The sequence below is a fragment of the Heptranchias perlo genome, chromosome 14 (genome assembly GCF_035084215.1).
Source record: "Heptranchias perlo isolate sHepPer1 chromosome 14, sHepPer1.hap1, whole genome shotgun sequence".
NCBI classification, from domain to species: Eukaryota; Metazoa; Chordata; class Chondrichthyes; order Hexanchiformes; family Hexanchidae; genus Heptranchias; species Heptranchias perlo.
In genome coordinates this window covers 15,444,363-15,471,647 of record NC_090338.1, presented here as the reverse complement: position 1 = coordinate 15,471,647, position 27,285 = coordinate 15,444,363, and the positions used below count along the sequence as shown (strand labels likewise).

At 45.1% G+C, this 27,285-nt stretch overlaps 1 protein-coding gene across 1 annotated transcript in view; it reads left to right on the top strand.

Moving 5' to 3' along the window:
* LOC137332647 (uncharacterized) overlaps positions 1–23,071 on the top strand; it is a 50,658-nt gene extending 27,587 nt beyond the window's left edge. Inside the window, exons 7-13 of the mRNA XM_067996605.1 lie at positions 2,459–2,797; positions 2,876–3,145; positions 13,323–13,421; positions 15,843–15,920; positions 17,028–17,084; positions 22,272–22,315; positions 22,456–23,071. Coding sequence (XP_067852706.1) covers positions 2,459–2,797; positions 2,876–3,145; positions 13,323–13,421; positions 15,843–15,920; positions 17,028–17,084; positions 22,272–22,315; positions 22,456–22,527 — 959 coding nt within the window. The 3' untranslated portion in view covers positions 22,528–23,071. The remainder of the gene's footprint in view (positions 1–2,458; positions 2,798–2,875; positions 3,146–13,322; positions 13,422–15,842; positions 15,921–17,027; positions 17,085–22,271; positions 22,316–22,455) is intronic.
* The last annotated feature ends 4,214 nt before the right edge of the window (positions 23,072–27,285 follow it).

Here is a 27,285-nt window from a genome sequence, read left to right as displayed (position 1 = left end):
CACAATGGGTCTGAGGCATTTATTGATCATCGATTGATGAGACAGCTTAACAAAATGGTTATTGTCCATAGACCATGGAGAAAGAAAATCAAAGTTTAACTGTAAATCATTTTGACTGCCTATATTTTATTTTAACTTGTATGAATACACTTTGCTTTAAATCCTAACATTAAAGGTTACTCTTTTTTTCAAATCCTTTCTTTGGAAAAAAGGTCAAAGAATCCCCAAAATGTGACAACATCATTATCGGTCTTGAACAAATTTTAAACACAATTAACTAAGAATCACCACTCTGCTTACCCCTTGTTGCTTTACAATATCTCTTTTGCCCTATTCTAACACTTCTACCTGCCACTCAAGGCCTTGGGTTCTGTGATGTAGATGGCTTCTGACCTTCAGAATGAACCTCTAGGACCAGAGGTTGACCTCCTCTCAGGACTGCTGAATCTTAGGATGGACCCACCACAAATTGCTTCTCTGGGCTTGGACCCTCAGCAGTCTGGGTCTGCAGAGAAACTCTTAGTTATTTGAGAGGACAGTCCTGAGAGTTCCCCTGAGCTGCTGTCATGAGGGAGAATAGGCTCCTGGGAACAGTCTCTTGCGATTCCCCTGAAAGAAGGGTCAGAAGGCTGATGACTGCTGGTCTGTGGGTGAACAGATCAAATGGAATCTTTAGTCTCTTCAAACTCCTGACAGAGTGTACCTGATATCCTCCAAACACTCCGAGAAGCTGCTCTGTGGAAATCTGAATCTGGTTGTCAATGATCTCTCCATTAGGCCTCCATTAGTAAATGCTTCCATGTTGGACACACTCAGAAGCCTAAAAACCTCCCTGTTAAGTGGATATATGCAGATGTTAGCATCCTTTTCTTCATAGCAGGACTCCTAAGATCATCATCTATCCACTTTGGAGCCAAGGACTGACTTTCCTTAGCCTCCACTCAGGAACATCAGGTTTTACGATGTGCTCTTGTCTCAGTGATTTTATGATATGTATTAATCTAGCCACATAGCTGGCACAGCTCCTACCTTTGCTGTTGTTGTCAGACTATTGAATGAAAGAAAGAAAGACTTGCATTTATGTAGCGCCTTTCATGACCTCAGGATGCCCCAAAGCACTTACAATCAATGAAATATTTTTGAAGTGTAATCACTGTTGTAATGTAGGATATGCATCAGCCAATTTGGGCACAGCAAGATCCCACAAACAGCAATACGATAATGACCAGATAATCTGTTATTAGTGAAGTTGGTCGAGGGATAAATATTGGCCAGAACACCAGAGAGAATTTCCCTGTTCTTGCAACATTGGGGCAGAAATTGCTCCTGAAATAACAGAGGAGCTGAACAGCGCTCTCCATTTTTTACGGCGAAACGAAGGAGCAAGTTTCCGCGTTTGCATGTGTGCACTAATCGTGAACTTGATCCTATTGGTTCGCCGGCAATTTGGCAGCTTCGAATTAAAGGGCCATCGCATTCTGCAATCATTGAAATCACTGAAATATCACAAACTTGCTCATCTGCCCAGCTGGAAAGTAACTAATTACACCACCAAACAGGTCCACTTAAAAATAACAGGTCTGAACTAAGTTTTAAAAGAAACTCTTTATGGCTGCGAAACAACTAAAAATTACATTTTAAAAAATGTGAAGTCTCATATTACTCTTATTTTAATAGTTTTTGACCATAAAAAAAATTAAATTTAAAAATTATTTTTTTTCTGACTCTAATTTAATTCAAATATTTCTTTGGCTTTTTATTTAAAAAATTTTAACTTTTTGTTTACAATGACTTCCAGAATATTAATTTTAAATGAATGAAGTCTGCTTGCCTGCTTGTGGGCGTGACTTCTCTTCCTGACAGGTTTTGTGGGCGTGTCTTCTATTCTCACAGACTGTTCCATGCGCATCGATTTACGCTGCTCAGAGGCTGAGTAGACTGCGTGCAATTTTTCAAAACTTCAAAATCAAGCAAGTCGACGCCACAGAAGCTGCAGTAAATACATTTGTTAATTTAATTCACAGGAGCTGCAGTAAATACATTTGTTAATTTAATTCACAGGAGCTGCAGCGATCGCTGTCACGCCGCTCGGCACAGATTCTGGCCATTGTCTTGCAACATTGTAACAGTGTCCTGAAGTAAGAGATCTTCCACTTGCTGCCAGTCCCACTATCTTCCACATAGCTCTTGCTACACAGTTTGCAGGCTTTTTGCCTCTAACTCTCTCTGATATTGGGGGCCATGTTTGGGGCAGATGGACTGTGAACCACAACCAGGCCTTTAAACAATGGGCAGACTGGGCTGGCAGCCAATGTATCCCCAGCCGATTTTCCTGTCCCAATGCTGCAATCTCAGCTGACTTATGCCAGGAAGACTCTGTTTGGCCCTGTGGAAATTCAGAACATCTGTATCTCAGTAGTTAAACTCTAACACCTTGTTTCCTGTCTCTCTATTGCAGATTTAAATAATAAGAGTTACACACTTTATCGGTCAGGCACAGATCACAGTGAACTCTACCTGATTTGTGAAGCTCAATCTGAGTACACTAAAACTAAATGGACCTGGAGGTCACATCATTTTCAGAATCAAGAGGAAGAAATAGCTTCTACTTTCAGCTCTAAGCCTATCAAACTAAACAGGACCTACTTTGGGACTCGACTGGAACCCACAATGGCAAATTTTAATCGCAAGTACTTCATTGTGAGGATTGTCCCTGTACTGTTCGAAGATGCCGGGGTTTACACATGTTCTCTGGGGCCATATCCATATGTGACCATTAAACTAATCACAGTTAAAGGTAGGAGACAGAATGTTGCAGCTGTTTTTAATAATATAGTCATTGTTTAAAATCTAAATGATTTCCTTGTTTACACAGTCAGAGCTGAACCATCTGATACAGTGACTGAGGGAGACACCGTTACCCTGACCTGTTCTGTCTCGGATGTCACTGAATCAATTAGGCTTGTTTGGATCAATAATGATGGCAAAACTGTTGAAGAGAAAACTTTTAAGGAACAGAAGCAGGAACAGAAATGTTTACAGCTGATTATTCAGAAAGCCCATCGAGACAGAAGGAACTGGACATGTGTTTTGTTTCATCAAAACTCGCCCAAGGTTTCAATTCCATATTATCTGAAGGTTAACAGTAAGTGTCTCAGATTTTGCTCTTAGTAACCTCCATAGAAAGTTCTTCCCATTTATTGCTCTTTTATTATGATAACCTCTTATTTTTCATATCCTGTTGCACACAACGTTATTAAGAGTTCAAAGTCATAGGTGTTCACATATAACAGTTTAACATCAAAAGTCAAACTATACAGCTCAAAGCAATAGAGAGGAGCTGAAGAGCAGTAAATTTTTAAACAATATTTGTGGTCCATTACACTCCTGTAAGGAGCATTTTAAATGTTAAATCCCCTCCTGCCCATTGTAATCAGACTAGATGTGAGAAAATATGTCACATGGGGCCCGATTTTAGCACCCGCTACCAGATGCGTTCTCGGCGGGGGGGGGCCCCCGAAAATCCCGAAATCCAGGTGCGGGACCGGATCACGCCTCGATCCCCGCCCACTTCCGGGTTCCCCAATGACGCGCCGGCGTGCGCGCGCAGCCCCCACTGGTGGGAATCCCGCAGGCAATTAAAGCCAGCGGGATGCCACTTGAGAGTATTTACTTTGCTTGTTCAGGTCATTAACTGACCTGATTAAGGGACTGTGTGTGATTTTGGATAAACGTGGGACTGTTTCACACACTCCCAGTTGAAATGGACGTGTTGCAGCTGTCAGCCTGTGGCAGCTGCAAAGGTCCATTTGACAGGTGGGGTGGGGAGACCCTCAGCCATTGCAGGAGGCCGCTCTGTCACTTGGGACAAAGTTTGGCCTCCACCACCCTCCTCCTGATGCTCGAAATCACCAACCTGCACACTTACCCCGGGGTCCTGAGACATGTACCTACCTTGCGGACCCCCTCAGATGTACATCTTGCGGATGGGGGCCGCCGTAGCTGCAGTCATGACCTCCTCGGAGGGCGAACAGCATCACCAGCCTCACCAGCCTCTCCATCCACGCCGTCCACCTCTGACACGTGGAGCTCCACAACAGAGTGCTGTGACACATCCACCTGTACAGCAGGAGGGAGGGCTACTGCAGAGAGAGATGCGTCGCAGAGGGCACTACCCTCGCCACACGTTCCACAGACCAAGGCTCAGCCTTCTGGACCTCTCTGAGCAGCAGTGCACACGGAGGCTCAGAGTCAGTCGACATGTAGCCGTGGACATCTGCAGCCTCTTTCATGCCGAACTGCTCCTGGCTGGCCCGTGCACCATCTTCCTACCTGTCGCTGTCAAAGTCACCACTGCCCTCCCGAACTTCTGCTCCACAGCCTTCCAGGCTGCAACCGGGGACATCCCCGATGTCTCTCAGTCGTCTGCGCAGAAGAGCCCTGCAAATACACCTACACCCACTCTGCAGTGACACACTGGATGTCATCAGTGGTGGGTCCTCATAGGGATACCCAGGAGCGGGCATTATTGCACAAACCGGACAGGCTTCGCGAAGACATGGCAGTAGTGGTGCCAATATAATGTGTGATGTGAGTTGTTCTTTAATTCAATAGAAGTAAGAACCATGACAAACCCTCAAACACCCTTGTGCATCCCCTTCATGCTCACGACACGTTTGCCTTACGCTGCCTACTGCACATATGTGATGCATGCCCTGTGGCTGCAGCAGAGGTGGTGGCAGGTTGAGTGAGGCTGGCCGTGAGAGAGATGCACGAGAGGGTGAGTATGGGATAGAGCCATGAGATTGTATGAGGATTGGGTTGCGTGGTAGTGGCGGGGTGAGTACTGGCGAGGTGAGTAGGTGCAGGTAAGATGAGGATGAGGTTTGAATGGGTATGAGGGGTGATGTGACAGAGTAGTGTTGGCAGTGCCGAAGGAGATGTAGGGTGGGGGCAGTGTTGTGGCAGATGGAGTGTAGGGGAAAGACTACGTGTTCTCACTGTGGCTGACCTACTGAGGTCAATGGAGTGCCTCCTGCACTGTATGCAGGTGGGCGATATGTTGGTGGTGCTGGTGACCTCCTCTGCCACCTTGAGCCAGGCCTTCTTGGTGGCAGAGGCAGGCCGCTTCCTCCCGCCCGCCGGGTGGAAGATCTCTATCCTCCCCCTCCTCCTCACCCCATCTAATGATACCTGGGGTGAGGCATCATTAAACTGGGAGCAGCCTTCCCCCTGGGCTGCTCCATGCTGTAATTTTTGCTGTTTGTGGCAGCATCTGTCAGTGGAGGACTGCCCCTTTAAATAGAGCTCCTCCAGCTGACAGATCTTACTGCGCATGTGCAGACCGCCCGACGCGCAGATCAGCAGCGGGGAACCCAGAGGAGCAGGTAAGTGAACCCAATTAGTGTGTTGCCTGCTACGATCGTGCGGGCAACCCACTAATTTTGAAAACGCGCCCGCTGGCCCACCCGCCAAGAACCCGCACCCCTGGTGAAATCGGGCCCATGATGTCACTCTGTCCCTGCAACTCATTTGAATACGACCCACACTTGACCAGTGTCACTTCTAGCAGAAAATCCAGGAAGTGGCGGTGATTGGCCAGAGAATGATTGGCCGGGGAATGATTGGCCGTAGAATGATTGGTTAGGAATTATAGAATGACTGCCTGGCCGACTTACTGTCCCAGGTCCATGTGAAATGGGATTGGGAAGGGAGCAGAAATAACTTGCTTGCCATTTACTCTTGGAAATTTAACTTTATAGCTCTGGAAACTATAGCTCCAGGTTTCTTGTTTCGGAGTAAATTTGCCTCCGAATTGCACCCATCAACAGAATAGGGAATCTGAGGGCACAGGACTCCGACACCTAGTTGCATGCAATTTATATTGTTCAACTAACTTCAGGACCAACCACCTGAAAAACCAAACAGAAAATTCAGATGCAGTGCTATTCAGGTGCAAAACACAAAATCACCCCTTAAATGTTTAGGACAGAGTCCATGATTAGGAAAATTGTTCATGCTGTCTGGTAGAAGTGAGCTTAATGAGTTAAATGGCCTTCTTTTGTATCACATATTCTGCTATTATGCTGGTTAAAAAGCCTTCTGCAATTTCTTTACGTTCTTGTCGTGCGATCAAAGTCAGGAATAAAAATTCCCAAATTTTGTAGTTAGTTGCAAAATCAGTTATCAAAACATTCATCACACGGGCACAGTTACTTGGAATGAGTAATCTCGAACAATATAATTTTTGTAGTCTGTATTTCCAATACCACAATCTATCACTTTTTCTTTTGGTATCAAGTCTTTTGCACCATTTCCTACCTGAGTGGACAGGTGGCCTATTTCCAGGTCTTTGCTAAAGTTACTCTCTAACCTGCCACAGGGAGGTGCATGAGAAAAGTATGAGGTGAGTTGTTGTCACTATTTTTTTCTCCCTCCCAGGGGAACGCTCATCCACACTTTTCCGACCTCCTTCTGAAACCTTGACTGAATCAGAGAATCTGGGGGCTAGAAATTCGGCCATGTAGCGCCCGTTATTTCGGCGCTACACGGCCTCCCGAAGTTCCAAAATGACGTCCGGGATGCGTGCGCACGCTTCTAGCATTACGTGCGCCGGACGCCATCTTGGTTACGGATTTCGGGCACACGTAGATAACGAATGCCGGCAGCATGTAAAGTAGGGAGAATATGCGTTAGGTCACTGTGCAACGCTGATTTAAAGTGATGGTCATCTTTTTGGCACTTAACACTCCACTCAACACATTGTCTTAAACACGAACACCTGAACATGTCTTAGACGGCCTGGAGGATCCCCCACCAGCGCTATTTAAAGGAACCATACAGGATTTACACGTTAGTTGATGGATTATTGCTTTTGGCTGCTGATGCATTTGTACCTGTTCTTGGAGGTCTCCTATACTTGAATACTAGGACGAGGGGGCATAGCCTAACATTTAGAGCCAGGACTTGCAGGAGTGAAGTTAGGAAACATTTCTATATGCAAAGGGTGGCAGAAGTTTGGAACGCTCTTCTGCAAACAGCAGTTGATGCTAGCTCAATTGTGAATTTCAAATCTGAGATTGATAGATTTCTGTGAACCAAGGGTATTATGGGATATGGGGCTAAGGCGGGTATGTGGAGTTAGATCACAGATCAACCATGATCTCAATGAATAGCAGAACAGGCTCGAAGGGCTAAATGCCACAGCCACTTGCTGCCTCCTGTTATGCACCATGTTCTCCTGCAAGAAAGCGAGAGGTGTGTCGATGAGTGTCCTGCAGGATGTCTGGGTGATGTGCCTGTCATGTTGAATAGCTGCTAGTGTGTGTGACCTGTGTGTTGTGGGTGTGCAGTTTGCCACAGTGGTAATGTGTGAGGGTAAAAGTAAGCTTCTGATTGGAAGAATTGAGTACTGATGGAAATACTTTGTTCATAGGTGGGTGATGGGGGATGTAGAGCATTAAGCAGTGGATGCGGCTAGTGGTGCAGATGGTAGGAGATGCCACTTGACAGTTGGCCTCACTCACCTTGACCACTCGTGTCAAAGCATTGAACTTCTTCCTGCACTGCCTCCAAGATCGTGGTGCTGTGCGCCTGGCATTGATTTAATCTCCCACTGTCTCTTGAGCATATGTCTGGAGGGCCTCTTGCCGCTCTCCCCCCCCCCCCCACCTCCCGTGGATATAGGATGCCCCTCCTTTTGTCCACTTCTTGCAACAGGGCCTTTAGTGCATCAGCAGAGAACCTTGGTGCACGCACTATCGCAGGCCTGGTACAAACTCAGATCGGCAGATTGGTGAGGTCTGGTGTGCAGATTGGAGGATGTGGGATTTAGTAGTGCGCAACCTTTATTCCATATTTTAACGTAACTCTCAGTTTGTAAATAGGGATGGGACCCAAATCCATGTTTAACGTGTGCGATGCCCACGTCCCATGAACGAATTTAAAAAAACTCCGTGCGGACCCATATCTTTTTTTTGCAAATAAGAGGTGCAGGCTGCCTTTAAGAGGTGCTGACAACCCTTAAGAGGTGCGAACAAATCATGTGATATTTGGGCCCCCACTGCTGGTGAGAAGTGCGAACCTGGTGCAAGGCCAGATTGCTGCTCTTCGAAGAGGTAAGTGGCCAGGCAGCACGAATGTCTCATGCTGCCTGCGTCGGAACCAACGGGTGTGGGTTAATCGCAGACCCCAGTGCCCGCTCCCGGATTCAGGCCTTATTCAATTTAACCCCCATAGAATCATAGAATGGTTACAGCATTGAAGGAGGCCATTTGACCCATCGAGCTCGTGCCAGCTCTTTGTAAGAGCAATCCAGTTAGTCCCATTGCCCCGCCCTTTACCTGTAGACCTGCAAATTTTTTCCCGTCAAGTATTTATCCAATTCCTTTTTGAAAACCACAATTGAATCTGCTTCCACCATCCTTTCAGGCAGCGCATTCCAGACCATAACTACTCGCTGCATAAAAACATTTTTCCTCACATCGCCATTGGTGCTTTTGCCAATCACCATAAATTCGTGTCCTCAGGTTCTTGACCCTTCTGCCAATGGGAACAGTTTCTATATATTTACTTTATCTAAACCCTTCATGATTTTGAACACTTCTATCAAATCTCCTCTCGACATTCTCTTTTCTAAGGAGAACAAACCTAGCTTCTCCAGTTTATCCACATAACTGAAGTCCCTCATCCCTGGAACCATTCCAGTAAATCTTTTCTTCACACTCTCCAGGACCTTCACACCCTTCCTAAAGTGCAGTGCCGAGAATTGGACACAATTCTCCAGTTGTGGCCAAACCAATGTTATATAAAGGTTCAAAATAACATCCTTACTTTTGTGCTCTATGCCTCTATTTATAAAGCCCAAGATACCATATGCCTTTTTAACCGCTCTCTCAACCTGTCCTGTCACCATCAAAGATTTATGCACATATACCTCCAGGTCTCTCTGTTCCTGCACCCCCTTTAGAATTGTATCATTTAATTTATATTGCGCTGCCTCGTTCTTCCTGCCAAAATGTATCACTTCGCACTTCTCTGCATTAAACTGCATCCATGAGACCCCCCCATTCCACCAGCCTGTCTGTGTCCTCTTGAAGTCTATTACTATCCTCCTCACTGTTCACTACACTTCCAAGTTTTGTGTCATCTGCAAAGTTTGAAATTGTGCCCTGTACAACCAAGTCCAAGATATTAATATATATCAAAAAAAGCAGTGGTCCTAGTACCGACCCCTGGGGAACACCACTGTATACCTTCCCTCAGTCCGAAAAACAACCATTCACCACTACTCTCTGTTTCTTGTCACTAAGCCAATCTCGTATCCATGCTGCCAATGCCCCTTTTATTCCATGGGCTTCAATTTTACTTTCAAGCCTATTATGTGGCACTTTATCAGACGCCTTTTGAAAGTCCATATGCTCTACATCAACCGCATTGCCCTTATCAACCCGCTCTGTTACCTCATCAAAAAACTGAATCAAGTTAGTTAAACACAATTTGCATTTAACAAATGCTGGCTTTCCTTTATTAATCCACACTTGTCCAAGTGACTATTAATTTTGACCCGGATTATCGTTTCTAAAAGCTTCCCCACCACCGAGGTTAAACTGACTGGCCTGTAGTTGCCGGGTTTATCCTTAAACCCTTTTTTGAACAAGGGTGTAATATTTGAAATTCTCCAGTCCTCTGGCACCACCCCCGTATCTGTGGATGTTTGGAAGATTGTGGCCAGCACCTCCACAATTTCTACCCTTGCTTCCCTCAGCAACCTAGGATGCATCCCATCCGGACCGGGTGACTTATCTACTTTAAGCTCAGCCAGCCTTTCTAATACCTCCTCTTTATTAAGTTTTACGCCATCCAGTATCTCAGCTACCTCCTGTTTTACTGTGACTTTGGCAGCATCTTCTTCCTTGGTAAAGACAGATGCAAAGTACTCATTTAGTACCTCAGCCAAGACCTCTGCCTCCATGCGTAGACTAAGGTTGGATATTTGGTTTGTGGCACATCATGGTCACCAACTCATTCCATGATGGTGTCTTGCTGCTCTAATATGCATTGTGGTGCCATTACTTACGTTTCATTATCAAGGATTCATTCTTGCTAAATATTATGGCCATGTAGGTACTGTACGAATTTTCTTTCCTAATTCTCTGCCAATTTTCTCCTCTTTCCTCTTCTCCTCCCGTGTTCGGGTAGATCTTGACTTTGTGTAATTGTGTAAAATGGGTGATAGTCGGCAGCCCATTTTACATCTCTCCCCATTTTTATTTCCATCCATTTTACACTATCGCACAAAGACAAGATCTACCCCAATGAATGCAGTTCTCATTCAAATAGACATTATTCATGTATTAACCTAGACAATGAGTATCATTGACCTATTCCTGGAATGGCAGGACTGATGTATGAGGAGAGATTGGGTCGACTAGGCCTATATTCACTCGAGTTTAGAAGAATGAGAGGTGATCTCATCGAAACTTATAAAATTCTAACAGGACTAGACAGACTAGATGCAGGGAGGATGTTCCCGATGGCTGGGGAGTCCAGAACCCGAGGTCACAGTCTCAGGATACGGGGTATGCCATTTAGAACCAAGATGAGGAGAAATTTCTTCACTCAGAGGGTGGTGAACCTGTGGAATTCTCTACCATAGAAGGCAGTGGAGGCCAAGTCATTAGATGTATTCAAGAAGGAGACAGATATATTTCTTAATGCTAAAGGGATCAAGGGATATGGGGAAACAGGGTACTGAATTAGACAATCAGCCATTATCATTTTGAATGGCAGAGCAGGCCTGAAGGCCTGAATGGCCGACTCTTGTTCCTGTTTTCTATGTATATTTTACAGTGGAAGCATCACAGCTGAATCGCATCCTTTTCTTAACAGTAATTTGCACACATCTCCTTTACAGAAGGAATCTTTGGATTGGAACCAGGAACTAGAACCCTGTGTGATTTTTTTTTTCGCTGTCCCTAACTGAAGGGTCCTGAGGATAATTGTAGCACTCCTACATTCCTGAGTGAAGTCAGTTAACTTGGATCAGGAATTAAACCTAAGACCCTCTGGTCTGTACGGCTTAGTGGTAAATCAGACAGTAGTTTTTTTAATGGGTCATTAGGGGAGCTTAAAAAAAGTTACATTAACCTATAAACTAAATGTGAAATCTATGCTTCTTCTTCTGACAGATGATTACACTTTTAAACATACCAATGTTGTTATTTTTGGGATGTGGAGATGCCGGTGATGGACTGGGGTTGACAATTGTAAACAATTTTACAACACCAAGTTATAGTCCAGCAATTTTATTTTAAATTCACAAGCTTTCGGAGATTTTCTCCTTCCTCAGGTAAATGAGGAAGGAGAAAATCTCCGAAAGCTTGTGAATTTAAAATAAAATTGCTGGACTATAACTTGGTGTTGTAAAATTGTTTACAGTTATTTTTGGGAGTCTGGCTCTTCTCCTCATCATTATCCTGGCAGTGGTGCTGTGTCTAAGAAAGTTCAAGGCAGCAGGTAAGATTTGTAAATTGCTGCAACAAATTTCAGGTTTCATACATGTAATAAAATGTGAATGTGGCACATGATTCCAAAAATTAGGAATGACAATTATATCTTTGTTTAAAAATAAATTATATAATCCACTAGGATTAGAGAAATAGATGTGTTTGTGTTTCGATGTGTCAAACAGTCTCGGACGGCAATGGTTCCTGAATTGCTGGAATGATGGAAGTTCTGCACTAGGCTATGCAATTGGTCAAAAATGAATAACAACAACTTGCATTTATATAGCGCCTTTAACATAGTAAAACGCCCCGAGGCTCTTCACAGGAGCGTTATCAAAATTTGACACCGAGCCACGTGAGGAGATATTAGGACAGGTGACCAAAAACTTTGTCAAAGTGTTAGGTTTTAAGGAGCGTCTTATAGAAGGAGAGAGAGGTAGAGAGGCAGAGAGGTTTGGGGAGGGAATTCCTGAGCTTAGGGTCGAAGCAGCTGAAGGCACAGTGGAGCGATTAAAATCAAGGATGCGCAAGAGGCCAGAATTGGAGGAGCGCAGAGAACCTCGGTGGGTTTTAGGGCTGGAGGAGGTTACAGAGATAGGGAGGGGTGAGGCCATGGAGGGATTTGAAAACAAGGATGAGAATTTTAAAATCGAGGCATTGCCAGACCGGGTATAGTTTAGGTTACAAGGTTAAATGGGTGTTGTGGATATTTCTCAGTTATCTTTGAAATCAGGGAAACATAACTTGAGACATTTAGTAAGTTGAGTGGATTTCACAATAGAACCATCTATACATGGTCTAGAGGAGGAATGGGTTTAATGGGCTGAATGATCTTCATGCTGCATTCATTTTTTACTTATGTTGGTTATATCTGGACATGAGAAAATTTGAAGGGCACGAGGATAAGCCAATATATTATAATATTACAATATTAATGACCTGGACTTGGGTATACAGGGTATAACTTCAAAGCTGATATGAAACTTGGAAATGTAGTTAACAATGTGGGGGATAGTAATTGACTTCAGGAGGACATAGACAGACTGGTGAAATGGGCAGACACATGGCAGATGAAATTTGATACAGAGAAGTGTGAAGTGATGCATTTTGGTAGGAAGAATGAGGAGAGACAATATAAACTAAATGGTACAATTTTAAAGGGGGTACAGGAACAGAGAGACCTGAAGGTTGATGTACAAAAGATTCCATGGCACTATTTCTCAGAAGAGCAGGGAAATTCTCCCCGGTGTCCAGGCCAACATTTATCCCTCAACCAACATCACTAAAACAGATTATCTGGTCATTATCACATTGCTGTTTTTGAGAGCTTGCTGTACGCAAATTGGCTGCTGCATTTCCTACGTTACAACAGTGAGTACACTGCAAAAAAGTACTTCATTGGCTGTAAAGTGCTTTGGGACATCCTGAGGTCATGAAAGGTGCTATATAAATACAAGTCTTTCTTTCTTTCTTTTACATCCAACTGAACAGGCAGACAGAGTCTGGGTTTAATATTCCATTCACCTCTGAGAATGCAGCACTCCCTCACTTTGGACTGAATTATCAGCCTAGATTATATGCTCAAGTCCTGAACCTGCAATGTTCAAGAACAAGTAAATAAGTTGGACAGCAACATTTTGCGAAGTCTGTATCTAGTGTATACAGAGATATCCATAATATCTTGTCACAATGTCTTTCATACTTGAAAAAATATCTGTGCTCATGGACCATTTTAAAACTGAGTTTGTTATTAGAATGCGTGAAAGTTATGAAGAAAGCTGAATGCATCTTAATAGGTGACCTCTGTATGAACAGGTTTGGAAAATCAAAGACAGAAACCTCTGCAGCCAAGGGAAAATATAGAAGATGCATCTCAGCTTTATTCAAATGCTAATGAAATACAGCAAATGCAAGGTAACATTTAAACACTAAAAACATAGTAGATATTTTACAAGTGCTGTACTCCTTTTGTTGAAGGCAATTATGTATTCAATTTGTGATTTTCAGTTACACTTAGAACCAGCAATGTTGTGCTTTTATTCTGTTACATCCAAATATCCTGTAGAATGCAAGTACATTTTCTTAATCAAAAGCAAAATACTGCGGATGCTGGAAATCTGAAATAAAAACAGAAAATGCTGGAAATACTCAGCAAGTCAGGCAGCATCTGTGGAGAAAGAAAGAGTTAACTTTTCGGGTCAATGACCCTTCGTCAGAACTGGAAGAAGTTGCAGATTAAACAGTTTATAAGTAAGTACAGAGCCAGAGAAAGGTGGGGGGTGGGGGGTGGGGGGTTGCGGGGGTGGGGGGTGGGGGGGGGGGAGGGAGGGGAGGAAAGAACAAAAGGGAAAGTCTGTGATAGGCTGGAGGGCAGGAGTGATTAAATGAAAAAAAGAGATGGTGGTGCAAGGTAAGGAGGGCGGTAATGGAAGAGGTAAAGAAACAAAAGATGGGTCTAGAGGAGCTGTAAATGGCAACAGCAGAACCATTACCAGCACCTGCTGTCCAAAGAAATGGGAGCAGTGGTTCTGATCTGAAGTTATTGAAATCAATGTTGAGTCTGGAAGGTTGTAAAGTGCCTAAACGGAAGATGAGGTGCTGTTCCTTGAGCTTATGTTGAGCATCGTTGGAACAGTGTAAGAGGCCGAGGCCAGAGAAGTCAGAGTGGGAGTGGGACAGGGAATTAAAATGGCAAGCGACCGGAATGTTAGGGTCATGCTTGCAGACTGAATGGAGGTGTTCAGCCAAAGCGATCACCCAATCTGCGTTTGGTCTCCCCAATGTAGAGGAGACCGCATTGTGTGCAGCGAATACAGCATACTAAATTGAAAGAAGTACAAGTAAATCGCTGTTTCACTTGGAAGAAGTGTTTGGGGCCCTGGACAGTGGGAAGGGAGGAGGTGAAGAGGCAGGTGTTGCACTTCCTGTGCTCGCATGGGAAGGTGCCATGGGGAGGAGAGCAGGAATTGGGGGTGATGGAAGAGTGGACCAGGGTGTCACGGAGGAAGCAGTCCCATCGGAATGCTGAAAGGGGAGGGGAGGGGAAGATGTATTTGGTGGAGGGATCACACTGGAGGTGGAGGAAATGGTGGAGGATAATACGTTGAACATGGAGGCTGGTTGGGTGGAAGTTGAGGACAAGGGAGACCCTATCATGATTCTGGGAGGGAGCGGAAGGGGTGAGGGCAGAAGTGCAGATAATGGGACAGACACTGTCAAGGGCCATGCCAACTACAGTCGAGGGGAATCCTTGGTTGAGGAAAAAGGAAGACATATCGGAAGCACTGGTGTGGAAGGTGGCATCATCAGAACAGATGTGAGGGAGACTGAGAAACTGGGAGAAGGGAATAGAGTCCTTACAGGAAGTGAGGTGGGAATAAGTGTAATCAAGGTAGCTGTGGGAGTCGATGTGGGCTTATACTGGACATTGGTTGACTGCCTATCCCCAGAAATGGAGATAGAGAAGTCGAGGAAGGGAAGAGTCGGAGATGGACCATGTGAAGGCGAGGGAAGGGTGGAAATTTTCTTATCCTTCATAATCACTTCACATTTTTATTGTTAGATCTTTACTGCAACTATTGTTATTCAGGTACTTTCTTACGCTTAGAGCCTAAGATGCTGTGGGAAAGAGACTACTGAAAAATCACAATTACCAGCTCTTCCTAAACGACAATCAGGAGTCAGACTACTGTTGGTGAGACGAGTCGCAGTTGTCCAACTGATAACCTGTTGAAGCTCATTTATTGAGAGTAATTGAAACTCAAGACTGGGAATTGATCTGGAATTTTCTACAATGCAGTTCAATATTATTTTATGTCATGATGTGATTTCCATTATTTGTCATATTTCATGTGCATGGCATTGTAATATTTCCTAATCTTCATTTGAACACTATGTTCAAATCATAAACATTAAGAAACCACATCACACAACGATAGCCTGCACTAGTTTAAATCTCACTTATCATGTTGAAGTTTGCTGTCTATCTCAATTTACAGTGTAGTTCATTGCTGCATATTGAGTCCTTAACACTTCCCTTCTGGAAGAATGGTCATACATTTCCTGAGATATCACACTACTACCATTAGATGTCTCTAGCACGTGTCACTAATATTCTAGTGTTCCTAAAACCACTTGTGACAACTAGTGCCAAAGATTCAGTACTGCATGAACATCTTATTGAGACAATATTGTTTTCTCTGAAGGACTGATCCCACTTCCCTGATCATTCAAATATATCTCGTTATCAATGGAGCAGTTTTTGTAGAAATACCTGATAAGGCTTTTTGAAAATCAGACCATGCTAATGTCTTAATCAGAAAATATTTTTTCCAGGAGATAACGAGACATCAGTGCCTGAGACAAGTCATTTTTCTGAATATGCAACTGTCAATATAAAGGCAAAAAAAGAAGGTAAGTAGATGAATCGTTTTATGTGGCTCTAACTGTGTAGGTATTATTAACATAGAAATTACCAGGTTCCAATGAGTTGAATTTTTGGTTCTAATTTAATACTTTGGTTAGGAAGCTCGTCAGATATGGAATGATAAAATATGAGATATTTTAACAAACATTACTAAAATAGATCTTTATGATGCTGCTGCACTATAAAAAGCTTCAAGCACAATACCGAAACCTATTTATTCAGTCATTTCATTCACCGTATATGTCACTAGTATAAGAACATAAGAACATAGGAGGAGGAGTAAGGCATGAGGCCCATCGAGCCTGCTCCGCCATTCAATAAGGTCACGGCTGATCTTCTACCGAACTCCACTTTCCTCCCCTATCCCCATATCTCTTGATTCCCTTAGTGTCCAAAAATCTTACGATCTTAGTCTTGATCATACTCAATGGCTGAGCATCCACAGCCCTCTGGGATAGAGAATTCCAAAGATTCACAACCCTCTGAGTGAAGACATTTTTTCTCATCTCAGTCCTAAATGGCCGACCCCTTATCTTGAGAATATGGCCCCTAGTTCTAGACTCCTGCCAGGGGAAACAGCCTCTCGGCATCTACCCTGTCAAGGCCTCTAAGAATTTTATACGTTTCAATGAGATCACCTCTCAATCTTCCAAACTCTGGAGAACATAGGCCCATTCTACTCAATGTCTCCACATAGGACAACCCTCTCCTCCCAGGAATCAATCTATTGAACCTATGTTGCATTCCCTCTAGGGCAAGTATATCCTTCCTTAGGTAAGGAGACCAAATCTGTACACAGTACTTCGGGTGTGGTCTCACCACAGCCCTATATAATTGCAGCACGACCTCCTTACTCTTGTACTCCAACTCCCTTGTAATAAAGGCGAACATATCATTTGCCTTCCTAATTGCTTGCTGTACCTCCATGTTAACTTTCTGTGATTCATGTACATGGACATCCAAATCCCTCTGAACACCAACATTTCTTAGTCTCTCACCTTTTAAAAAATATTCAATAGATGTTAAGTGCATTGGATTATGTTAAGGCTCTGTATATAGATACAAATTCTTTATTTCCATCTTATTCTCTGCAGACACAGAAAGAGAAGATATTCATTACGCATCTGTCATTTTTCAAAAAAAAGCACAAGGTAGTGAAACTTCGTGTTGAAATTTTTTTCTTTGTCCTTTTTTTTATTTTTATGTTCATCAAGGCGAGGAATGTTAGTGCTGGGTAATAAAACTCATTATCTTTAGGCACCTAATCTCAGCATCATGCACTCCTCGGGCAGGTACAGCGCAGCCAAACACAGAATAAAGCTTCTCACCCACTGATGCTCCTTTATCCTGCCCCTCCTGGGAGGGATTCCCACACTTTCTCTGGGCTCTCTCTCTCTCTCTCTCGCTGCTCCTTTATACCGGGTCACTACGGGGGGGATTCCCGCACTTTCTCTTGGCTCTCTCTCTCTCTCTCTCTCTCTCGCTGCTCCTTTCTACCGGGTCACTACGGGGGGAATTCCCGCACTTTCTCTGGGCTCTCTCTCTCTCGCTGCTCCTTTATACCGGGTCACTGCGGGGGGGATTCCCGCACTTTCTTTGGGCTCTCTCTCTCTCTCTCTCGCTGCTCCTTTATACTGGGTCACTGGGGGGGGGGGGGGGGGGATTCCCGTGCTTTCTCTGAGCTCTCTCTCTCTCTCTCTCCGCTGCTCCTTTATGCCGGGCCACTGGGGGCGACTGCCGCGCTTTCTCTCGAATACATCTAAAATAGCATAAATTGTAAACTAAAATCATGTAAAAATAAACAGGACATTTAAAATTTTCATCAGAAGAAACAGGGAAATGGGATTAAAAGGATAGCTGCCGTTGAACAGCTAGCACCAGTCTAGGTACAATGGGCCAAATGGCCTCTTGCTGTGCTATAATTTCTATGCTTTCTATATAAAAGCATGGACTCAATTTTGCAGGGAAGTAGCGGGTGCATTGGGGGCAGGGGGACTCCGAAAATCGGGGAAACCCCGATCAGGTTCAGAACCCAGCTCCAACCCGCAGATTTCCGGGTTCCCCACGGATGCGTCTGAGTGCGTAGGTCCCACCGGCAATTAAAGCCAGCGGGATGATACTTTACACAGTTGTTCAGATAGTTTAACTTATTGAAGTATTTAATTTTCTTCACATTGAGGCAGGGGTCCAATTTTGAAGCATCCTCAGCGTGTTTCCCGTGCTGTGGGAAACACTCCATGTTCTAACAGATGTGTTTCAACCAGCAGCCAGTTGCACATTCAAATGCTTGTTTGACAGAAGGGGAGAAAAGGTGGGCAATCAGTTCTTTCACACAAACTTCTGGCTTCAATATCTTTGTGTTTTTAGTTAAAAATTCTTAATTTCCACTCACAATTCTTCTATTCACACATATTTAACTACTTTTCGGACCCCCTCAAACTCACACCATCAGGATGGCTGCATTCACCACTATATCCAAGGACGAGCAACATCGCCAGGCACGCCGTCCACCTCCGCCACTTGGAGCTCCACACCACAGTGCTGCGCCATAGGCACCTGCACAAGAGCATAGAGGGCAACAACAGAGAGAGCGATGTCGCAGGAGGCACTACCCTCGCCACAGGGTCTACAGACCAAGGCTCAGCTTCCTGGACCTCTCTGAGGAGCAGTGCATACGGAGGCTTAGAGTCCATCGCCAGGTAGTCACAGACATCTGCAGCCTCCTTCATGCCAAGCTGTTCCCGGCTGGGCCAAGCAGCATCTCCTTACCTATTGCTGTCAAAGTCACCACTGCCCTCAATTTCTTCGCCTCCGAATCATTACAGGGTGCCACTGGGGACATTGTCGGGGTTTCTCAGTCATCTGCACACGAGTGCATAAGGCAGGTCACCGATGGCTTGTTCCGCAGGGCCTCACAGTACGTCAACTTCCCCATGGACCACCTCAGCCAGACGGAGAGGACGCTGTGGCTGGCTTCCCACAGGTGCAGGGTGCAATTGATTGCACCCATGTAGCAATCTGAGCACCTCCTCACGAGCCAAGACTGTTCATCAACAGGAAGGGGTATCACTCCATCAATGCTCAGCTCGTTTGTGACCACCGCAAAAGATTCCTTCACGTGTGCACCAGATTCCCTGGCCACGATTCCTGCATCCTGATGGAATCCAACTTCCCGCCCCTCTTCCACGCACTGAACACCCTTAAGAGCTGGCTCCTCGGGGCAAGGGATACCCCTGCACATGTGGCTCATGACACCTCTAAGGAACCCTATCACCGAGCAACAGCGTCGATATAACAGCAGACACCTCGCCACCAGGTCTACAATTGACCATGCTGTAGAGCTGCTCAAGATGCGATTTAGGTGCCTTGATTGTTCTGGGGGAGATCTCCAATACGCACCATACAGAGTGGGACGCATTATGGTCATGTGTTGTGCCCTGCATAACATGGCACAACAGAGAGAGGTGCCGCTTGAGGAGGCCGCATCCACATCTGCCATCCACATTGAGGAGGAGGCGGCAGAGGAGGAGGCGGAGGAGGAGGAGGAGGAACCCATGGGCAGAGCAGCGGCTCACTTGGCAACTCATCAGGACAGGGAGTCACTGATATGTGAACGGTTCTCCTAACATCAGAAAGTTTGAAGAGTCCAGTCCTCAGACCACCTGGAAAGAGGAGCGCCCACACTAGGCCGCTCACCTCTCCCTGCACAAAACAGTCCTGCAACTACACATACAACCACTGAAAAGTGACCCAATGGGTGGCATCAAGTGTCGTCTTTCATGGTGAACCTCATGAAAGGGCCCTATCACAAATGCCAGTCAAGAATGGCCAAGATATGGCAGTAGTGGTGACAATAATAATATTTAATGTGAGTTTAACAAAAAGCAAATATAAATGAAAAACATGAGCATCTGTCAAACACCCTTGCGCATACCCTTTGTGCTTACAAAACCTTCGCCTTTCTCTGGTGGCTACTTCTACGTGGTGCATCCCCTGTGGCCGCAGCAGAGGTAGTGGCAGGTTGCTCATGTTCATGCCCTGACTGCTTAGATGCTTCTGGCCTATACCCTCTGGGTTTTGGAGCTTGTGAGGGCCCCTCCAAAGACTGCTCCACCCGCACCTGTGCAGGGGCAGACTCGGCCACCTGGAGGAGGGGCAGCATTGCGGATACTGGTTGAGAGGGGGGCAACGGGTGAGACCTGGGGGCGCTTTGAGTGGCATCCCCACTTCCATGTCCCCTTTATCATCATCCCTCCCGTGGGCCAGGGCCACATCACGCCTACCACTCTGCTGGACAACAGTTTGGAGGACATGTGTGATGTATTTTAAGGCCAGTGCTAGTTTATCTGTCTGCCTGTTTAAGGCGGCAGAAAATTGTTCACCCTGAGTCCGAATGGCTGTTGTCAGGGCCTGAATGGACTCATTTGTGAGCCGTGCTTGAAGCTCAATGGACGCTAGCCTTTTCTCCATTGCAGACTTTCCTGCACTTACCTGAGACACTATCTCAGACAGTTGCTCACGTCCCTGCGACAGTATCTCAGAGAATCCATCCCATACCTGTGCCACCATTCCACTCGTGCAGGCGTTGGACTCTTCCATTCTCTGCGCTATTGTGGAGAGTGCACATGGCACCTGTTCCAGCACCTCGCAAATGTGCTGCTGTGTCTCCATCATTCTCATTTTAAAGGATGGCCCCCAGGGTTCCGCATCTGCGTCCAGCTGAGCAGAGCCTGGAGAGGAGTGCTTCCACCGTCACGATGCTGCCCCTGCCACCAGTGTCTGCTCGTGCTCACATGTGTATGGTAACTCAACAGGTGCTAAGCCAACTAACTGATTACTAGGATCCACCGAGGTGTGAGTAGCTGCTCTGGTGGATGGCTCTCTAAGATGTGACGGTGCATCCTCAGAGGCCGGCAGGTCCTCTGAGGAATCGCCCTCTGCCGTCACAGCGGTAGCTGAAGGCCCTGGAAGAGAACAGAAGGCAATATCAAGCATCATCACGGATGTGTCATGTTGCGATGAGGTGCTGAAGATGGCATGGCATGTTAACATCAATTCATATTGTGTGTGATGAATGTTAAAGTTGTGTCACCAGATGTTTGTGGGGTGCCAGTCTCGGTGTCTCCGACGGACAGGCACTCGAGGGTTCGGCTGAGCTCCAGTGTCTCCTGCTCTGCGTCTGTGAGGATGACGATTTGTTGCAGCCCTCTTCTGGTCCTCGCCCTCTTCCGTGCATTTTGCGCTCTCTTCTCCTAGAAGGGGACAAAGAGCAGACGTGTGAGTGAGTGATGGTGAAGTGGCCAACCGATGAATGCATTGGTTTGGGTGAGGCTGACCGTGAAAGCAATGCATCAGAGGGTGAGTATAAGACAGAGGATTGGGTTGAGTGGTAGTAGTGGGGTGAGTAATGGGGAGGTGAGGAAGTGCAGGTAAGTTGAGGATGAGCCTTAAGTGGGTGTGAGGAGTGATGTGATAGAGTAGTGTTGGCAGTGCAGAATGAGTTGGAGAGTGGGGGCGGTGATGTGGAAGACGGAGTGTAGGAGAATCAATAAGTGTACTCACTTTGGCTGATCTCGTTAGATCATTGAAGCGCTTCCTGCAACGAAGCACGAGATGTTACTACTGCTGGTGACCTCCTCTGCCACCTCAAGCCAAGCCTTCTTGGTGGCAGAGGCAGGCCACTTCCTCCCGTCAGCCCTGTAAAATAGATCCCTCCTCCTCCTCATCCCATCGAGTGAGGCATCATTGAACCTTGGAGCAGCCTTGCCTCTGTGCTGCTCCATTGTGGTGTGTAGGTGTTTGCTCCAGGAAAAGCCATTGGAGCAATGGCTGGTTAAATAGAGCTCCTCCAGCTGACAGCCTGTGATGCGGATGCACAATCTGCCCGCTGCGCAGCTTTCGGATGGCAAACCCAGAAGCCACGTTAAGTGGTACCATTAAATTGCAATCACTTGGGAAATGGATGTTATTTTATCAGTCGGGTTACCCACTTGCCCATTCACTCCCCCCGCTGCTGCCATCCCACCTCCACTCTATTATCGGGGCCCATGTATCTGAAGCTGCAAAAGCAAGGAAACTCTCAAACTCTGCACAGTCATTTCTGGAGCTTAGTTCATTTATGACCGTTCCAATGGCTCCCTGTGTAAATGCAGTGCTTAGTGTGGACCTGGGTTATACAGATGAAAACTGGGTTCACTGTCAATCAATATCTTGCTGATCCATTGGCTGTACGAGTGAAATGCAGTAAGATAAGGATATTTATATGCTATTTGTCAGTTTTTTTGTCAGTCTGATCTGTCAATGTTATCATTTAATTGTGGTGTTTGCAATTATAACAGGGTCCAGACATGGTACACAAGGCAATCAACAATCTTCAGATACTGTAAGTATATGGACTCATATTGGTGCAATCACACGTCCTACAATATTAATATCCGCAACAAATCTGTAAAGTTGTTATCTGATGTAAAGAGATGCAGTAATAGTTCACATTATTATAAATGGTTAATTTCTCTCTTGCAGAACCTGACTCCTTCAAAGGAAGATGATTCATTTGTTATCTATGCACAAATAGCACAAGCAAAATATAAATGAGCTGCACAGGATAGACAGGAAGAGCTTGGAGTTAGATATGTGGAATATAACATTTTGGGGAATTGATATCATTACCTAAGAATGGATACTTAGCTGTCTTCCTGTGTAGCTGCTCTGATGGAACATAATCATTGCATCACGCTTTTCTAATATGAACATAACTTACGAATGATAACTTGCAATAGAAATGGTTCTTTTAATATAGTTTCAACAAACCTTTCACAGCTTCTGCAGATGCTATGTAAAAAAAACTGCTACGTTATGGAAAATGAATTGAAGATTACATGTAATTTTGTTGATTAATTTCTCAGAAGTGTAATAACCAACAATGATGATTCCACTGTGCAATGTATCCCTTAAGCTTGAGTTTTTCTGTCTCTGATTAGAAGTCAATGTGGGTAAATTCATGCCTTAATAACCACCAGCATTTAATGAATTCATTCAATGATGCACCTACTGCTCCTGTTATCCTTGGTTACCAGTGTGAGTTCCATCTTATGCTGCCATTTTTCAGTACGCCCCCATTAAACACTCCAAATCACAACTCAGCTTCATGCATGCTGTTTCTTCAGCATCAAGTGTACATGTTTGGTAATGCTCCAAGTTCTTTTCAGATGAAACAAATGGTATAACCTGATCAACACATCTACTAAAATACTAGAATATTGTCTATTGGAGTCAGGCTCACATCCATGGGTGAAAATGATTGACAGTATTGATGTGCATTGTGTCATGTGTCGTGGATTCTGCATAATGCAACTCCACCATTAGACCATTCCCCAGACCGACCATACGTGATGGTCTAATGGTGGAGTTGCATTGTGTCAACTCCAATGTAACATGAGGAAACAGCACAGTGCCCTGTGATTTATTCATCCCTCTGTGTCCCATTTTCCACCAGACCTACTTTAGGTGAAAATGGGACAACGAGGGATGAATAAATCATAATTCCATGAATGTGGTGAGAAATTCCTTCCACTTCGAAGGCCAAAAAGATCCAACTAAATGTTGCCTGGACTAAAAATCACACGGGACCTGAAATTCCTGGACGCTCGTACCCCTGATGGAACTGCAGGGGATGAGATTTCCGATTGTCAGCATGACCCATCGTTGCCCCTGCCCCAAAGACCTGTGCTATTTCCAGCTCCTCGTGGGCAACCGCCCCAAAGGATGGCTAGAAAAATCAGAGGGGCACCTTACCACTCTCTCGGGGTGACGGACCCTGCAGCCAATGATATTTTATTTCAAGATGATCCTCAAAATTCCCCATTTTTAGATGTTAAAAAAAAAATTCAATGCCCATTTTCACTCGAGAATCTAAAATTTTTGAAAATGTACCAAATAAAGGTTCAAAAAATCAAATCTTGTGCCCACTAAACTTATATCACTCATCATACTTTCATAAACTTCTGATTTTACTCCTTCAAGATGAGTAATAAACTTAGGTATACTTGCAGCACAAATGACAAGTGTTCATACATTGCAGAGAAACATTCAGGGTGGTTTTGGAGTTGGACGTCTTTTTGATGGTGTGCCAACTTTTTTTTTGAAACTGTTGGTTTGCTTTTCGACAGTTACCGTGGATGTGCATCTTGATTTCAACACATTGAGGAAGTGGGTAAGAAGTAAAATGAGTCAGATGGCAAATAGGAGGAACAAGAGAGAAAAGCTCTGGGAAGCATTAACAGTAACAGTATGAATATGATAGAAGGACAAGAAAGGTTGCATAGGGGAATGAGGGAGTTTCTGGTCTATTCAAGCTTTGGTTGATGTGAAATCAAGCTTTCCCATCAATGTTGCCAAAATGCTTGTTACATCTGATTAGGGCTTGTTCCCAAAATCTGGGTCATTACCATCATGTCTGAGTACATGCCATTCCAGCATGCTGGTAAAAACTGACTCAGCCCCAAAAAAGATGACAACTTCAAAATAATGGCCTTATGACGTGTAAAGATGAGAAGTTAGACTGAAAGTGCAGTGGGACACGGGCAAGTCATTACTAAAACTGCATCACTTTTATTGCAAGAGAAAAGCAGTGTTGGATTTGAAACTTACCAAAATGAAATACACATGTTGAAGGCATGGGACTTTGAAGGATTTTAACTCGGAGCGTGTTTCTAACAGGCAGGAGTGGAGCAAATGTCAAACCCTCCCCTCCCAAGCCGAGGCTATTTTAACTTCAGGCCTTATTTACATCTCACCAGCCAGCTGCCCACCTGAAATGAGGCAGTTGTCCGTCTACTGTCAGGTGAAGATTGAACAGCCCAGAGGCCACCTGCCGGCACTGAGGTAAGTTGCGAGGGGTTGATTTCGGTAGGGCCTTGTAGTTGGGAAAGGGGGAGGCCGGGGCAGCAGAGCCTCAGACTTTCCTCCTGACCCCACAATTTAACAGTTTAAAACTTACATTTTATGGCTTCCACTTCGCCCCCAAGAGGTTTTACCGAGTGGGGCAGTCACAACGGGCACCCTGATCAGTCAATGGTTAAAATGCCATTGTGTCCTAATGACATCGTAAGATCTTGATTTACATGTAGTGATGAATCTCCCGCCTGAGTTACTTGGGCGCCTGGGCTGCCTAAAAAAAGGGCCCAATTAAGGTGGGAGCAGGCGGGATTGGAGCGGGATCAGAGCAGGAACAGGGCAGTAAGTTTTAAAAGGCAATTTTAATTGTTTTGCCCAGTTCCTGCAGGATGGGAAGGGTTAAAATCGCCCCCTTATTTTCCAGGGAAACATCCCCAGAAAGTTATGATTGTATGGGGGAGAAATTGGATTCGAGCCCGTTTCGGGCGGGGGTACCGCGATGCGCTAGTACCCCATGTCCGATGGACCCTGCGCAGGCAGGACGCGAGTTTCGACCCACCCGAGGACTTACCTGCAATCAGCCTTCCTTTCCGAGCCTTGCACGTGGAATTGATGCAATTTGCGCTTTTCACCACCAGGAGGAGCACAAAGGGAGGATGTTTCTTCGAAATCTCTTGAAGGTAGCTGGTACCTGTTATTTGCTGAAAATAACAGTTTACTGTCTGCACGGAGTCTGAACAGAGATCAGACATCACACACGTAAAACACAGATGCAGGTCCGATCCCTATCTTTATACACTGAAGAGTTATGTTAAAACATTGAATGAAGGGTGTGCACTGCTAAATCCCACATTCTCCCATCTGCACGCCAGACCTCACCAATCTACCGATCTGAGTTGGTACCAGGCCTGCGAGAGTGAATGCACCAAGGTTCTCTGCTGATGCACTAGAGACCTTGGGTGCAAGCTGTGGACAGAAGGAGGGACATCCAATATCCACAGGGGGACAAGAGGCCCTCCAGACATCCAAAAGACAGTGGGAGGCAGCAGGGGACGAAGTTATTGCCAGGTGCACAGCATCATGAACATGGATGCAGTGCAGGAAGAAGTTCAATGTTTTGACATGAGTGGTCAAGTTGAGTGAGGTCAACTATCAAGTGGCGTCTCCTACCAACTGCAGCACGCACTATATCCCCCCATCCTCCATATATCAACAAACTCTTTCCATTAGCACTCAACTCTTCCAACCAGATGCTTCCTCTCACCCTTACACATTAGCACTGTTTCAAACCGCCCACCCACAACTCACAGGCACACACACTGGCAGCTATTCAACCATGACAGGCACATCACCCAAAGACACGTCCCGCTGTCTTGCAGGAGAAGTGGTGCATATCAAGAGGTGGCAGTGGCATTTGGCCCCTCGAGCCTATTCTGCCATTCAATGAGATCATGGTGGACCTGTGACCTAACTCCATATACCCGCCTTAACCCCATATGCTTTAACACCCTTGGTTCACAGAAATGTATCAATCTCAGCTTTAACTTTCACAAGTGAGCTAACATCAACTGCCGTCTGCAGAAGAGCATTCCAAGCATCTCCCACCCTTTGTGTGTAGAAGCATTTTCTAACTTCACTCCTGCACGTCCTGGCTCTAAATGTTAGACTATAATCCCCATGTCCTAGTATTTAAGTCTAGGAGACCTCCAATAATAGTTACAAATGTCTCAGGAGCCAGAAGCAGTAATCCAGCCACTAACCTGTAAATCCTGCATGGTCCCTTTAAATAGCGCCGGTCCGGGGTCCATTCGGCACTCGAAGACACATTCAGATGGTCGGGGTTAAGACTGTGCATTGAGTTGAGCGTTAAGTCCCAAAATGGTGTCCATCACTTTAAATCAGCGTTGCACACTGATTGAAGCCATTTTCTCCCTACTTTACATGATTCCAGTGTGCTTTATCTGCACCTGCTCTAACTCCTATACCAAGATGGCATCTGGTGCACGTCACGCTGGAAACATGCGTGCTTATCCAAGACGCCATCTTGGATGTCAGAGATGTCGTGTAGCACCGAAACAACGGCCATTTCATGGCCCAATTTAGCGCCCGATGCATTTATTTGGTGCATTTTCTGATATTTTGAGGCCCACTGCAATTCTACCTTTCAAGCCAAAAATAATTTCTCCTGAATTTCAGATATTTTAAATATATGAAAATAAATAGTGACTTCAATACAACTTTACATGTCCAGCAATCTGAACATGGGTACAATATGCTAATGTGAACTGAATCTTTTACAACACACACCTAAAGAAAGAAGAGCTTGTCCTTCTAAAGCACTTTCACGTCTTCAGGACGTCTTGATAACCAGTGAAATACTTTTTGAAATGTAGTCACTGCTGAAATGTAGGGAAAGAAGGCAAGTAATCTGCACCCAGCAAGGTCCCTCAAACAGCA